Source organism: Sminthopsis crassicaudata, chromosome 1, assembly GCF_048593235.1.
Source record: "Sminthopsis crassicaudata isolate SCR6 chromosome 1, ASM4859323v1, whole genome shotgun sequence".
NCBI lineage: Eukaryota > Metazoa > Chordata > Mammalia > Dasyuromorphia > Dasyuridae > Sminthopsis > Sminthopsis crassicaudata.
The window spans coordinates 497,344,296-497,361,139 of NC_133617.1; the positions used below are offsets into that span (position 1 = coordinate 497,344,296).

The 16,844-nt window shown below is 32.6% G+C and overlaps 1 protein-coding gene across 2 annotated transcripts in view; it reads right to left on the reverse strand.

Moving 5' to 3' along the window:
* SECISBP2 (SECIS binding protein 2) overlaps nt 1-16,844 on the reverse strand; it is a 54,387-nt gene that overhangs the window by 4,996 nt on the left and 32,547 nt on the right. For both annotated transcript variants that reach the window (XM_074281478.1, XM_074281477.1), the window contains exons 12-16: nt 13,610-13,776; nt 12,609-12,741; nt 10,351-10,528; nt 9,063-9,283; nt 5,582-5,736 (exon numbers count right to left, since the gene is read on the reverse strand). In XM_074281478.1, the coding sequence (XP_074137579.1) occupies nt 5,582-5,736; nt 9,063-9,283; nt 10,351-10,528; nt 12,609-12,741; nt 13,610-13,776 (854 nt within the window). The remainder of the gene's footprint in view (nt 1-5,581; nt 5,737-9,062; nt 9,284-10,350; nt 10,529-12,608; nt 12,742-13,609; nt 13,777-16,844) is intronic.

The following is a 16,844-nucleotide window of genomic DNA, read 5'->3' on the forward strand; positions in this document are numbered from 1 at the left end:
CTATGATCCCATCATCTTCACACCCCTCCCAATCTTATGGTTTTTCTCCTGCTGCTTACCAACTTGTTTGTGTCTCTCCAATTCTTAGAAAACACTTATGTGATCCAATCTCTAGCTATCATCCTGTCTCTCCCTACATTTTGGGGAAACTCTTTGAAAGAATCATTTATATTCATTGTCTCCACTTCACCTTTTTCTGAACTTTGTCATCTGGCTTCTGACCTCATCATTCAATTCAATTCAATTCAATGAAAACTGTTCTCTCAAATCAATGACCTTAGATTACCAAATCTAAAGAACTTTTCTGAATACTGATCTTTTTTGACGTCTCTTAGGCTTCTAACATTTTTTTTTAGCCTCCTTTTAAGGTTTTCATCACTTTTTCTCCCATGGTCTTTCTGCTATAGACCTGGCCATTTCTTCTCAAGTCTCTTTTGATGGATATACATAAATGCCAGGTCCATTAACTATAGATGTCTTCCAATGCTCTGTTCTGTGCTTATCTATACTACTTTATTTGGTATCTCATCAATCCTCAAGGCTTTCAATTGTCACCTCTACGATGCCCATATTTAAATATCTACCCCTAGTTTCCTGTTCCAAGCTCTAGTCCCAATTTACCAATTATCTTTTGAACATCTGGAACTGGATGCTCTGTAAGTATCTAGAATTCATTATGCCTAAAACAATTCATTATTATTCCCTCCAAACTATCCTTCTGCTCCATCATCTTCATTGTCACCCAGTTTTGAAATTTTGGGGTTCTCAACAATTCTCTTAGTAACATCTAATCAAATGCTAAATCTTGTTTAATGTGACCTAAGTGTCTCTCACATTGAATGTTCCCTTCTCTTTACACACACACAGACCACTTTAGTTCTGGCCCTCTTTACTTCTCATTGAGACTATTGAAATAGCTTCGTAATTTTCTCCCTGATTCAGGTCTTTGGCTACTACAGGCCATTCTCCATTCAGCTGACAAAGTGATTTTCTTAAATGTAGTTCTAACCATACCATCTACTTATTTAGCTCCCGTGATTATTTATATTTGACACCAGACAGAGGTAATAAAGTTCTTTATGTAGCATTTAAAGTTCTTTGCAACTTGGTCTTTTCCTACCTTTCCATCTTTTTTTACTTTACTCAATTCAAGATATCCACAATCCGGCTACAATTCATCTACTATACCTGCACTCTCTCTCTAGCATATTTGAATGCATTCCTTCTCATTTCTGTCTCTTAGTTTCCTTGTTAATTTTTAAAATTCTGGTAAGATCCCATTCTTCAGACCTTTATTGGTCTCCTTATTTGCTAGTGTCTTCCCATCTTGAGATTGCCTTCTAGCTACTCTAAAAATATTAGATGTGTACTTGATTATCTATATGTTTACTTTATTAAAATATGGATTCCTAGAGAGCACTATTTTTTGCCTTTGTAATCCCAGCACATTATCTTGTGCTTTAACAAATGTCTGTTAACTGACTTCCTGAGGCTCCAATTAAACACTGATAAGGGTGCATGTGATTAATTCTTTGACCTCATACTTCACTGAAAAATCAATCTGTGGATGCTGGTGACACAAGCTCTTTTCTTAGTCCCTCTTATCTCATGTTACTTATACACCTTCCCCCACTCTTTCCTCTTTCATTCCTCTCAGATGAAGAGACAATCTTTCTCAAAACCAAGGCAAACTTTAGTCATTAATAACAGATTCAGTAAAAACTTAATTGGAAATACAAAATTAGAGTTCAAACTAACTAATCTCATTGATCATTTCCAACCTGTACCTGAATAAGCATCTCCTTTACAATAAAACTATTAAGTGATCATCTCTAACTTTTGATTGAAGACATATAGTGAACAGCAGCTAATGAGGTCATTAAGTAATCCTTTCTAATTTTGGATGCTGTAATTTTTACAAATTTTTCTTCATATCAAAATCTAAGTTTGCCTCTTTGCAATATGAAATGTTCCTCATTCTGCCTTATGGAACTGAGCAGAACAAGCCTAATCCATCTTTTTGTAACAGTCCTTGAAAACCATCATTTGGCAACAGCATTTTCTCTTTTTCAGAATAATCATTCCTACCTCCTTAAATTAGTATTCTTAAATATAGCATCATTATGACTCTGGCTCACTTTAATTCACTTATTATATCTACTTCATGCCAGTCATTATATAAAGTACATTATCTTTAAAAAAGATAAAACAATCTCTGGTTGCAAGGAGTTTATATTTTATTGGAATAGACATCAGCAAGATATATAAATATATTTCAAATAAACACATAATAGTTTAGGGAAGAAGAATATTAATAGTTGGTAGGTGGGGAGAATCAAGAAAGATTTCATGTAGATAACAGTGTATAAGCATGATAATGATATGAGAAATTCTATGAGGGAGAGGGAAAGGAATAGTTTCCAAGCATGGGAATTAGTCAAAATAAGGGAAGAAAGATGGGAGATAATAAAATATAACATATAAGTAAAAACAGAGAAGGCTAGTTTGTATGGAATGTAGTGAGGGAAAAAGAATGATATGAGGCTGGAAAGATAGGTTGGGACCAGGCTGTGAAGAGATTTAAAAAACAAATGGAAGAATTCCTATTTGATCCAAGACAAAAATAAGAAAACTTGGTTAGATCTAAGTTTAAAAGAATATTATGTTGGCAGCTTTGTGGAAAAATTAAATTGGGAAAATACTTGTGTTAGATCAATTAGGAAACAATTTCAGCCATCCAGATAGAAAATGAAGATTTGATGAAAGGTAGTGGCAGCCTGAGTAGTAAAAAGCAACCATACATATAGATACTTCCTCAAAAATTATCAGCTCCTTGACTTACTCATTTCCCATGACCACTCCTCTAGTCCAGAACCATGGTAAAAAGGTAGCATACCTTTGATCTATTAGCATTTTTGATCTGTAATCAGCATTAAGAAATACATCTTCCATTTTTATGAACTCTGGAATTTCTTTATCTGATCATCTTTTATTATTCCAACTTTCTACCTCCTTGGCAAACCTATCCTTCACCTTCACTATGATTCCCTATTCCTCTACCCTAAGTTCTCAAGCCATTACCCCTAAACTAACAACACTAACAACACTTTTCTCCCTTTCCCATCTTAACTCTTGGTGAATCAAGTCAACTCTTCACAATACTCATTCTCCAGTCTTTTGCTCCTTATCCTACCAATCTTGTCCCATCAAGTCCTAGATAAGACTAGGATTACTCCTACATTATTTCAATGGGGCCCTCATAATTTTTCACATAATCTCAACTGGGTCTATGACATGTGGCAAGGAAATTTTTTCATTTGAAATGAATTAGATTCACTTCAATGAATCTAAGAGATTCATTATCTCAATTCACCATAGTAGTTTTTCCAAACTTTCACATCTTTCCTCCAAAGCTTTCAAGGATCTGCTTACCCCTACTCTCTCAGTTGAGAACATTGATTCACACTTTACTGAAAAAATTGAGGCCATTTCACCAGGAGGTCCATCATTTTCCCTCTTATTTCACATCATTCAGATGCCTTCCCTGATTATATATACCATCCTTCATCCCTGGAAGTGCTGGTTTTTCTTCCCAAGGCAAGATCCCAGCAAGTCATCCCCTCTAATATGTACTAAACAACAAATTATTTTCTCAACAATATTTATTTTTTCCCTATTTGCTACTTCTCTGTGGCTTACAAACACAAACTTATCTCTTTCCTCAAAAAGCTCATCCATCTCCATGAACTTTGCCTACATTTCTTCTCTCCTTCCTAACTCTTTGAGAAGACCATATGCAATTGGTATCTCCATTCCTTTTCTCTTATTCTCTTCTTAACTCTGTAATCTGGCTTCCAATTTCATGGTTTCATTGAAACTGTTTGCTCTACAGTTACCAGTGACTTTTTAACTGTCAAATCTAATGGAAATTTCTCATCTCTCATTCTTGATTTCTTTGTATCCTTTGATACAATTAATCATCCTTTTCTCCTTGATCCTCTTTTCTCAATAGGTTTTTTGTTCCACAGCTCACTCTCATTTGCTGTCCTGGTTTATCTATTACCAGGATTAGGTATTACCTGATCACTCCTTGTCAATCTCTTTTACTGAATCTTCACCCATATCACACTCACCCATGGGTATCCATGGATATCCACCAAATCTTTGGCTGGGACCACTTCTCTTCTCCCTCAATATCACTACTTCACTGAGTGATCTAATGAACTTTCATGGACTTAACTGTCCTCTCTGTATAGTCCCATATCTTTAATATCCAAAAGTGAACCCATTATATTCTTCAAGTCCTTCCCTCCTCACACCACCTTCCTTCCATCCATTGGAAAAAAATTTCTTACAAATTTCCCTAATACTGTCAAGGGAATAATACCAACCTGCCAGGTTTGTGATCCTAAATATGTCATCCTTGATTACTTGCCAGCCCCACATTCAATCATTTGTCAAGATTTGTCAACTTTACTTTTGTAACATCTCTCATAAACACCCCCTTTTCCTGACACTGCCATTACCCTGATCCAGTTCACTTTACATCTGTACTATTGCATTACTGCTTAATAACTGCTGGCTGACTTGTTGAACTGGCTATCTCAAACCTGCTTAGGTTAAGTCATTTACAAAGTTGGCAAGTCAACCATTTATCTAAGTCATTTTTTAAAATGTTAAACAATAATGAGGCAAGGACACATCCTTGGAAAATTCAATTAGAAATCTACTTATAATAAGATCCTTTTAATAAACTAAAGAAAAATTCATCCTACACATTCCAAACTTCATACAAAGTTGAAAATGAAATAATTTTTCTACCAAAACAATAATAAAGCTAACCTTTTCTCAAAGACAAAAGGATACTAAAGGTGTTTTGTTTGATATAGGAGGAAGAGGAGTAACAGCGAACAGATTTATAGAACAGTCAGATTTGCAAAGCAACATATATATATATATATATATATATATATATATATATATATATATATATATATATATATATATATATATATATATATATATATATATATATAAGTATTTCACATGACAGTACATAATGTAATAACTAACTTAAAGAGACTAGAAGAAAAGGGACAATGCCAGTTATGGTTTGCCCACCAGCCTACTTACTAAGTTCGGACTTTGAATAGTCTCACTCCCCTCCAATACTGACCCAAATTTATATTATCATTTATAAATAACACATGCTCCCTTCTCTAACTTTTGGATATATTGAAAGTAAATGAGAAGAAATATGGAAAAAAAAAATTGGTAGAGCTTCATAAATCAAATGTGTTAATTGATGTATTTAATTTCACAGAGATGAGTATCTTTGTAAGGGTTCTGAAATTGGAGTCAATGAATTAATTTCAGGAAGTTCATGAACTTTTTACTAACCTCTAACCAAAGTTGAACATTTTCAATTATTTAAAAAAACAGTATTCTGAGAAGGGACCCATAGACTTCACCAAAAAGATCCCTGTCACTAAAAAGGTTAAGAAAAGCTGTGTAAAGAGATGACTGGTCAATGCTAAGACAAAAGAGGGGAAAAAACACCAAAACCACAAATTAAGCTCACCTGTGCACCATCATAGCTAAAAATTCCCACCACACTGACTGGTACTACTTTGTTGACACTCCGTCCCAGAGCTTTTCGATTGAGAGCAAACACAAATGGGACATTCTGTTCACAGGCATAATCAATAATGGTATGCAATGTCTCATCCAACCCACCTAGAGCAAAGAACATAGAAGTGATAAAGAGGTAGTAAAATGACATGTTAGGTTTGGTAATGAAAGACACTCTTCAGTCAAACCAATTAATTTTATTTTGTTTGCAATTAATAGTATTTTTTTCATTTACATGTATAGCTTTCAACATCCCCCCCCCCAAAATACTATTTTATTTTTCCAATTACACATATAGTTTTTAACATTCATTTTTGTGAGATTTTGGGTTCCAAATTTTCCCTCCCTCCTTCTCTTATCTCTCTTCTCTTCAAAAATCAAGAAATCTTATATATGTTATACACGTACAATCCTTTTAAACACAGTTCCCTCTTTGTCATGTTGTGCAAGAAAAATCACACCAAAAGGGGGAGAAAAAAAAAAAAAAACAACAAGAGAAAAAGCAAACAAACCAAAAAATTGTGAAAACTATGCCTCGATTCACATTCAGTCTCCATAGTTCTCTCTCTAAATGCAAATGGCATTTTCCATTCCAGGTTATCAGAAGGTCTTGGATCACTGTATTCTAGGAAGAGCTAAGTCTATCATCATTGACCATCATATAATTTTGCTTATACTAACATTCATTTTTGTAAGATATTCAATTCTAAATTTTTTCTCCCTCTTCTTCCCTCTCCAAGACAAGCAAGCAATCTATTATAGGCTGTACTATTACATTAAACTTTAACTTTCTATATTAAAACATTAAATTTTAAATAAACATTAAATTTCCACATTAGTCTTATTGTACAAGAAAAATTAGACCAAAAGAGGAAAAAAAGAAAAAACAAATTAAAAGAAAGAAGTATATTATTTTCACTCTCTGCACTCAAACTTCATAATTCTTTCTCTGCATGTGGATGGCATTTTGTATCACAAGTCTTTTAGAATCATCTTTGATCACTTTTGCTGACAAGAGTTAAGTCTAACATAGTTGATCATCATATTATGTTGCTGTTACTATGTAGTGTTCTCCTGGTTTAAGATCACTTCAACTCATCATCAGTTCATGTCTTTCCAGGTTTTTCTGAAATCATACCTGCCCATCATTTCTTATAGAAAGTCATATACCACAACTTGTACAACTGTTTCCCAACTCTCAATTTCCAATTTTTTGCCACCATAAAAATACTACCCAGTAGTATTGCTGGATGATCACATGCACAGTTTTATAGCCTTTTGGGCACAGTTCCAAATTATTCTTCAGAATCAATTACTTTTTATATTAGGTGAAAATGAAATGAAAATAGCAAGAATCTATATGTCATCTTAAAAAACTGAAAGCCACCTTTCACTGCAAACACATTACATCAATTGAACCAGTATCCTTTAAAAGCTTTATGGCTTAATTACATTCATTTTCATTAGAAGAAAGGAGAAGTATGATTTTTAAACTATTCACTTTAATACATTCTAAAAACATCTTCCAAGTCAAACATCTTGTCAAAACATTCAAAGGATGACTCTAATATTACATTAACTCCTTAAAAACAAATTTTAAGAGGTCCCCAAAAATTCTTTCTATAAAATATAGTTTTGATATCTAAGTTGGAGAAATTCAAAACAGAAAGAAAAACTAATTAATACTGATACAAAAATTCAAGTAAAATATCAGCAATATTAGAAAGAAATTAAAAGATCATATAAGTGGCCCACAAAACTCCCAAGTACCAATTTGAACCAGATTAAAATGTAATAGAGAAATTTTAAACAAAAACAGATAAAAATACATTGGTACTGCTGTTCAATCATTCAATTGTGTACGACCTTTCATAGATGTGAACCATTTCTTAGCAAAGATATTGTAGTGGTTTGCCATTTTCTTACAACAAAGCAGAGATTCAGGATTCAGGTAAAGAGAGGTTAAATGACTTGCCCAGGGTGACATAGGTACAAAGTATGTCTGAGGTTGGATTTGAACTCAGGTCTTCAGCTACTATTTAAGACCTAGCATTATATGTAATGAGAGAAATTAGAGGTCTTTTTATTAAAATTTGAGAAAAGTCAGGATGTCTATCATCACCACCACTACTACGTCATATTGTGTTAGAAGTGCTACATATAACAATATAGACTAGAAAAAGAAATCAAAAGAATAAGCATAAAGTGAAATTTAAATTACTGATTTTTACAGATATCTAAAATAATAATTTCAGCAAGGTTGAAGAATAAAAAATGAATCCACATATCAACATCATTTCTATATATTCCCAACAAAAACCTACAGGAAGAGAAAGGGAGTGGGGAGGGGGGGGGGGGGAGAAGGGAAGAGGGGGAAGGAAATTACATTTAAAAGAGCCACATCAGATTGGCTAACATGATTAAAAAAAAGAAAAGAAAATGTTGGATGCTGGAGGGGATATGAGAAGACTGGGACCCCTAATGCATTGTTGGGCGAGTTGTGAAATGAACTAACCATTATGGAAAACAATTTGGAACTATGCTTAAAGGTCTAAAAAATTGTGTTTATTACTTTGATCCAGCAATATCATTGCTAGGCTTGTATTCCAAAGATAATTTTTTTTAAGGGAAAAGAATCTGTCTTTATAAAAATATTTGTAGCAGCTCTTTTTATGTTGGCTAAGAATTGGAAATCAAGGGGATGTCTATCAACTGAGAAATGGCTAAACAAGCTATATTATATTATTATTATGAAATATTATAAGAAATGATAATTAAGGAAGGTGATTTCAGAAAAACCAAAAAAGATTCACATCAACTGATACAAAATGAAGTGAACAGAACCAAGAGAACATTGTATACAGTAATATCAATATTATACAATAAAGAATTGTGAATGACTTTTACTTAATCCCAATTGCCTCAGCAAAAAAAAAAAAAAGTTCTACATAACTGCATAGTATAATTTTTATATGACAGCTTATGATCTCATGGAGTGGAGAAAGATTGGAAAACAGGAATAAATAGAATTTGGAACTCAAAACTTAAAAAAATCTTAAAAATTGTTTTAATACAGGATGGAAGAATTATTCTATTAAAATAAAATTTTTATAAGAATTTTTTTTTAAAGGGGGTCAAAACTACACATAGGGATCACTGGCTAAACCTATAGTCTTTCTCCAAATGTTGAGGGCTCTAGATAATCTAGGCCTAATTGGGTAAATTTTCTTTACATAAATGAAGATTCCTTCTATGATCAGTTCATAGTGGAACCAAAAAATGAATTGCTGAGAATATATAAAACATATTTTTTTAGTTAACTTCTCTAAACTGGTCAAATTCATGCTCATTTGATATTAGATTACACAGACAAAAATTCTTACAAAGAACTCATGTTCCTTAAGCTCATTAAAATGGTCAGTGGCACATACCTTTTGATTTGCTTTTTTCACAGTTTGGAGAAATAATAACACATTTTAATTTTTTGAGTTTCAAATGTTTGAGCACTTCTCTGAGTCCCATCACAAGCCGGCGTTTGGTCTTTGCCTTTACTGGATCTTTCTGATACATACGATCTTGAAAACGAACCAGTTCTTTTAGAAGATCCATCACACAATCATCAACTTCTTTACTAAGCATTTGACTGCAATAACTAGAAGAAGCACCAAATGATTTTTAAAAATTATACTTTGTCTGGATTATATATCAGTTGATAATACACAACAATCTTTTAAAAAATATTATATAAATCAAAAGGTTCTTCAGGAAATTTTACTTCAAATAGTGTTCATTAGAAATTTGATTCCAACTGTCATTTCCACTCTTTCATCATCAAGTTCTTAAATCATTTCCTGCATTAGATGTTCAGACTCAGCTGTGAATATTAGCCCCAATTCTGTCCATTTCAACTGCTAGACTTTGAAACCTCTAAATACTCTAATTGCTGGCTTGCTTCATATCAAATTAAGTTTATAGGGAGAAAGGGATGATTGAGAAGGAAAAATTATGTAACAAAAGACTTTTTTTTTAAATCTACCCAGATGTGTTAGAAAGACACAAAGCCACTTTCATTAGAATTTATATAATTCTATATCACCTCCATCCTTACCCTCAAGTCTGGTTAAAGGACTTCTTTACTATAAACTATCCATTAAGCATATGCAGAGAGGAGACCTCAAAGATATAAAATCTGTGTTAAAGACCTACTTCTGACATACTAACTACGTGATCCTGAGGAAGTTATTAAATCTCTCATTGTTCCAGCCAACTCTCTAGAACTTTTTAAGTTGCAGAAAAGTGCTACTGAACTGAAATGGTAAGATTTTTCACCAAAGGATCCTCACACCACTGAGATCACAGGCTTAGTATTTATTCCTATCCTGTTACAGGATATAAGTTTTAGTTGATATAAATGGAAACAAGATAGTTAGGACTTCTCCCTAACACATCTTATAATAATGTTTGTCAATTTGGTAAATCAGCTAAGTTTTTGTGCCAAAGAACTAATTGGAATTATGGTGAATAAGCATATTTGTAAAACTATGGTTGTTTACAATGTCAGAATATATTGCAAAAAAGCAATCATTTACAATAGAAGATAAAAGCTAAAAAGATACACTAGTTAATTTCTTTTTCACATGGACTTAATACTATGTTAAAGTTTCTTATAGAGATCTCATTATAAATTAATGATAGTACAGAGGCTTCCTATATACTCACTCTCTGAATCTCCTACTATGGATCTTTGGAAAAGGAGAAACTGGCTGTGAAATAATGGGATGAACTTCTGAATCATGCTGGAGTGCATGGCTATCTAGGGGTTTTTCTGATGTGTTTTCCACTTCAGCAGTAGAAGACTCAGTGACTGATTCTTCTGTTTCTTCTATCTGCTCAAAATCTAAAACAAAAAAGTTTTGTGTAATTTAATATGTACAAACAGAAAAGTCAACATTCCTTCCCCTCTCCCATTCCTTCAAAGCCCAACCTCCTTCAACTGTGTGAAATGCACTATGTTTTAACTTTCTGAGTTTCTGTTTCCTTATTTATATAAAATGGGGACAACAAAGTACGACCTACCTTACAGGGTTGTTGTGGCACTTTGCAAATCATAAAGCCCTGAACAATTCCAAATGTCAACTACCCAGTACCTCCAGATACAGAAGTTGGCTTACTTTTGTTATCTTATAATGCATATACTTCTAAAATATAAAAATAATGTAACTCAAATAGCTGAACAAAGTTCTGAAAAAAGTAGCAACAATAATCGTCGTTCATAAGACTAACAATCGTCAGACTAACAATTGGATCCTACCTCTTACGAGGTACTTATTGGAGTTGAAAGAAGTAAATTAATCTTTCTGAACTTTGGTTTCTTATTTGTAAAATTAGAATTATAAAAGCTGAAATATCTTCCTTATAGGATTTCTTAAGGATCAAATGAAAAGACATATAGACTACTTTATAAGTGTTAAGTGTCTTTGAATAATGGATAGAGCTAATCATAACCTAGAAAGTCCTAAGTTCCAGTCCTGCCTGTGACAGATATTAGCTAATGTAATTATAAGCAGATAACAAAACCTCTCTGTGCTCCCAGGTGACTCTCTAAGATTCTAAATTCCAGACAAGATGCCAATTTGGATCACTGGATGGAATATCCATATCCATGAGATCACAGGGCATTAAACCTACTATAAGCTCTACAAGGTTATACTTATAAAGATGTTAATTTACACTGCCAGACAAAATTTTCTCATCTAAAATCAGAAAAATATAAATTTAAATAATGTTCCAGATGTAAACTTGCTGTGTGAGACTAAGTGTCATTCTGTAAGCCTTAGTATCTTCAATAAAACAGGGTTGTACATTTGAAATATACATCTGAAACACTTAGAATGCTATATATATGTGATCCTCCCCCATTATCATCATTTTATAAGATCCAAATTATAATTTGTTATAAAATTATACCCAAATAGGAAAAGCACAAATGAAATAACAAGTCTAGTTTCTATCTCTATTAGATGCTTGAGACAAGAAAAAAAAGTCTACATATCATGGCAACAAACAAATAAGCAACAAACATTTATTAAGTTCCTACAATATGCCAAGCACTATGATGAGATTCTAAGGATGCAAAGACCAAAAAAAAAAAAAAAAAAAAAAAAAAAAAAAAGAAACAGTTCTTGATGTCAAGAAACTTATATCCAATTGTTTGAGAGAGAAAGAGAAAGAGAGGGCCCCCCCCCCAAAAAAAAAGGCCACCATTATCAATAAAACTTAAATATAGATTTCTATTTGATCTGAGAGGCAAAAAAGAATCACTGAAGGTTTCTCAAGTAGAAAAGTGACAAAGATATTTATGAGAATGTTCACTTTGGTAACTGTGAAGAAGATGAATTGGAATAAGAAGAGATCTAATGCTGAAAGATCAATTAGGACACCATTTTAATTGTATAAGTGAAGAGGTGATGATGACCTAAACCAAGGCAACAGCCGTCTAAATACAGAAGAGTATTAAGTCAATCATTAATGAAGTCCTCTTAATGGAATACTCAAACACATACAGGAACAAAAACATCACACTTGAAAATTAACAATTACTAAGCAAAATGCACTAAAATAATCAGTTTTCATAAGTAATATAGGATCCGAAATATTTGGGTCTAAAGAAAAATGATACTACCTTGAATTGAATGAAGTTTAAATTATACTTCTATCTAATTCTTTTTGTGGCATATTTTGGAGTGACATATAAATTTCAACCATTTCTGAGGGTTGTTGTAAGGAGAAAATGAGTTAATAATTATAAAGCGTTTAGCACAGTGGCTGGCACACAAACAAAAGCTACATAAATGTTAGCTATTTTTATTATCTGTCTATAATAATACCAAGCACAGGCCATACCCCATTTATTATTACTGTTCCTGCTATTTATTTTCAAAATTTAAGAAGTAACCCCAAAAAAGAGAAAACAATACCTGACTGAGTAACTTGATCAGGTGATTGATTGTTATGCACCGAATCTTGCTCAACCCTCTGAGCAAATGCTGGAACTGAAAGCTGTTCTAAAAGATGTTTCTGTTTTCTCTCTTCTCGCTCTTTCAAAATAATCTTTAAAATAAAATTCAACAATAGCTGTGAGATAAACAAGCATGAAATAGAGTCTCAAAAAGACTAGTTTCCATTGGGGAAAAATTAATGCTGCCAATACTCAAAGAAACAAAACATGCTTTTGCTGTTCAATTACATAAATCATTACACATTTTATAATGCACACCAGAACCTACTGTTCATGCCTACTGATGCTTTCATGTAGTCCTTCAGCTTCATTTTATTTAAGCAAGTCACTAACCACTGATTCAGTTTTCTTATTTGTAAAATGAGGATGATAATGTTTTCCTATGGATGTGATGAGGATATGGTAAAATAATACTTGTAAAGCATTTTGTAAGCCTGAAAGATTTATATGAATTGTAGTTATTATTGTTACTGAACAGATGAAAATGAACCAGCTCTCAATTAAAAAGTAATGTTAGAGAGTATAAGAGATAGGGGATGTAAAACAAAATATATAACTATAAATGGTATCACAAATCTACAAATTAAAAGACTAAAAGCTGCTAATGTTTTTTACTTCTATTTTCTATGCCACTCTCAAAGAAAAAAAAGTACATTTAAGGTATAATCACTGGCATGTACATTTTAGTTCAAAATAGTCCTAAGAATTTTTCCCTCTTAAGTAGCGAAATAATTTTCCCTAAACATATAATATGTATATTGGGAAGATATTTTGAACTCATGTCGTGTATTCTTTTGCAATCCAATTAATATACTGAGTTATTAAAAGCTGATGTCCCTTAAAACTAAATCCTTACAAAATAAAAATGGTAAACAAGAATAAAATTTAAACATCAATTAGTTGGAAGACCCTTTCACCAATTTTCTTAATATTTTGCATAAAGTAAAATCCATACTATACCTTTTTCAGGGATGTTGGCTTTTTAGCCTTTGGTATTTCCCTTTGCTTGCCTTTCTTTATCAAAGGAGAACTGGAATCCAATGGATTATGAGGAGACATCACTTGATTTAACCGGTGATTTTTCACTGATGTTGCTAATTCTTTGGAAAGTACTGGTACTGCACCAACTGAAAGAAAATTTACATGAAGGAATAGTAAAAATTATTTCAATAGTAATTCCAGAGACCATGAGACTTTTAAAAAGTTCTAGTATTTACTCAAATAGTTCAAAACACTGTATTTTTAAAATATGTATATATACATACACACACACACACACACACACACACACACACACACACACACACACACACACACACATATATACACACTCCTGGTATAACTCTGACCATGTCATACATTGTAATCTTTCGAATATTTATTGTAGCTTCCTTGCAAATATTTTATTTAAAATTTTTGCATCAATGTTCATAAAGAAATTGATCTGTAATTTTCTTTCTCTCCATACTTTAGGTATTGAGACTATATTTGTAAAATATTTGGAAAAGTGTCTTCTAGTCTTATTGCAAACAGTTTATCTTACATTCCAATTATTTGTCACTTTGGTTGACATAATTTATAAATCCATCTTAGGTCTGTGGTGTTTTTCCTTTGGGATCTCCTTTTTTGGATTATTCGGTTTCTTTTTCAGATATTGGATTACTTAATAATCTATTTCATCTTTTATCAATCTAAGTATTTCATATATTTAAATATTGCTTTCCTCAGTTATCAGTTTTGTTAGCATTTAATTGGGGAAAAGTTTCCAATAATTCCTTGTTCACTTTTTTTAAACGAGTAAGATTTTTGACTTGTTTAAATGATTCTTTTAAGGAAAGTGCTTAGAGATTAAAAACAAAATTCTGGTCAAAATTGCTTTAGTTACATTCCATAAGTTTTATACTTTATCTAATTATTGTAATTTTCTTTGATGAAATTTCCTAATTTTTTTCCCTTTTTTTTTTTTTTTTTTTTTTTTGCTGAGATAATTGGGGTTAAGTGACTTGTCTAAGGTCACATAGCTAGGAAGTATTTCCTAGTATTTCTATAATTTGCTCTTTGACCTAGCAGTTAGTCTCCAATTACTTTTAAATTCTTAATTTTGTTAAATCATTTCAGTCATGATCATCTTTTCATAACTCTATTTGGGGTTTTCTTAGCAAAGACAATGGAGTAGTTTGTAATTTTACAGATGAAGAAACTGAGCCAAACAGTAGGTTAAGTGCTTGCCTAGTAAGCTTAGCTAGTAAATGTCTGAAGCTGGATTTGAACTAAAGTCTTCCTGAGTCCTGGTCCAGTGCTCTATCTACTAAGCTATCTCACTGTTCTAATAACAAAAATAAATCTATCATCTTTAATTTTTCCAAAATTCTACTCATGTCTTTTTTGTTAATCTTTTGACTCAATGGTTATATCTGAAAAGGGGACATTCAAGTCCTCTGGTCCTCTACTCTTATAGTATTATTATTACTCCTTCCAATTCAATTAAGTTTTTCTTTAAGTATAATACAATTTCCTTGATTATCTTCTTTTATCTTAGAAATATTGTGGCTTCAAGTGAAACATGATGCTAGCTCTTGTCTTTTTAGTTTAGTCAAATTGATTTTGTTCTAGCCACTCATTTTAACTTTAGGAGAATCTTATTGTTTCAAGTGTTATCTTTGGATTCTTTTTCTAATCTATTCTATCTTCTCTTCCTTTATAAGCAAGTTCATCCCTTCCACATTTATGATTGTTAATTATTTTCTCTCCACCCTTTTCTCTTACACTTTTTCTTTAGTCCCTGCTCCCTCTTTTCAAAGAATGTTGTAGAATAGGAGTATGCTCAGTTTATTAATGTGCTAACTAATGATTTATGCAAATCATTTTCATTCATTTCCTTGCCCTTCTCATCCAGATCTGAATCACAAGTTCTTAACTTGTCATAAAAGATGCAAAATTACTAGCTAATAGCTAAAACTTATCTAGCACTTTATTATGTCAGGTACTGTGGTAAATGGGCTACAATGGTTATGACATTTGATCTTCATAGTAACCCTGTGAGATAGGTACTTTATTATTTCTATTTTATAGATGAGGAAACTGAAACAAAGAGAGATTAAGTGATTTGCCCAGGATCACATAGATAGATGGTTCTGAAGTTGGATCTTCCTGACACCAGGCCTGAGATTCAATCCACTATGCTATTTAAATGCTGGAGGATGTAAAGGCCATTTCTGATATGGAAGATCTGGTACAGAGTCTTCCACCATCTGCAGCCTTGTTTCTATTCAATTGCAGCTGAATAGAACTGGAGAAAACCACAAAGCTATCTTCTCTGGGGCCACCATAAATGTTACATAATCTCAGTAGAGCCCTCACTATAGTAAGGCAATCCCTCTATACCTTCTTAATTCACTACTGCATTTATCACAACAGCTATTCCAAATATTTTGAAACCTCGAATTTCACACATTATTCCCCTCCTCAGCTGGAGACCTTGCCTCATAATTCACCTAAAAAATAGGCCATTCAAGGAAGAATTCACTCTTCTGCCTTCCTTATTTCATATTTCTTAGATGCCTTCCTGATTAGCTCACCTTGAATTCTAACATGAATTTTCCTTGACCAGACAAACCACTGTACAGATATCCTTGATCCCACTTTATCCTTCTCCAAAAGATCGTTTCCACTTTCTCACTTTTATTCAATCTCTCCTTGTAGCCCACAAAGAAGAACCATGTCTTCCCCATACTCAAGAAACTCACCTGATCTAGCTATCTTTCATCCTCTATACCTTTCTTCTTAGCTAAGCCACTAGAAAGCAATATACAGTCAGCACCTACTCTTCAAAGCCCTTTTCAATTTGGCTTCTGACCTTATCATTCAAATAAAACATCTTTCTTCTCTTTAAAATTACTCTTAATTGTAAAATATAAGAACCTTTTCTCAATCCATGATTGAGAAATGATATTCATTTCTGATGATAATCATCTTCTCCTGCATGCTCTCTCCTCTCTCAATTTTTATGACATGGCTCTTTCCCAGTTCTCCTCCTGCTCTATCTAATAACTTTTTCTCAGTCTTCTTTGTTGGATCTTCACTCAAGTCAAATATACTATCATGGTTATTCCTTATGGCATCCTGGGATCTTTTTTTCCTGCTAAACTACCTAACTTGGTGATGCCATCAGCTTCCATGGGTTGATTTAATGTTT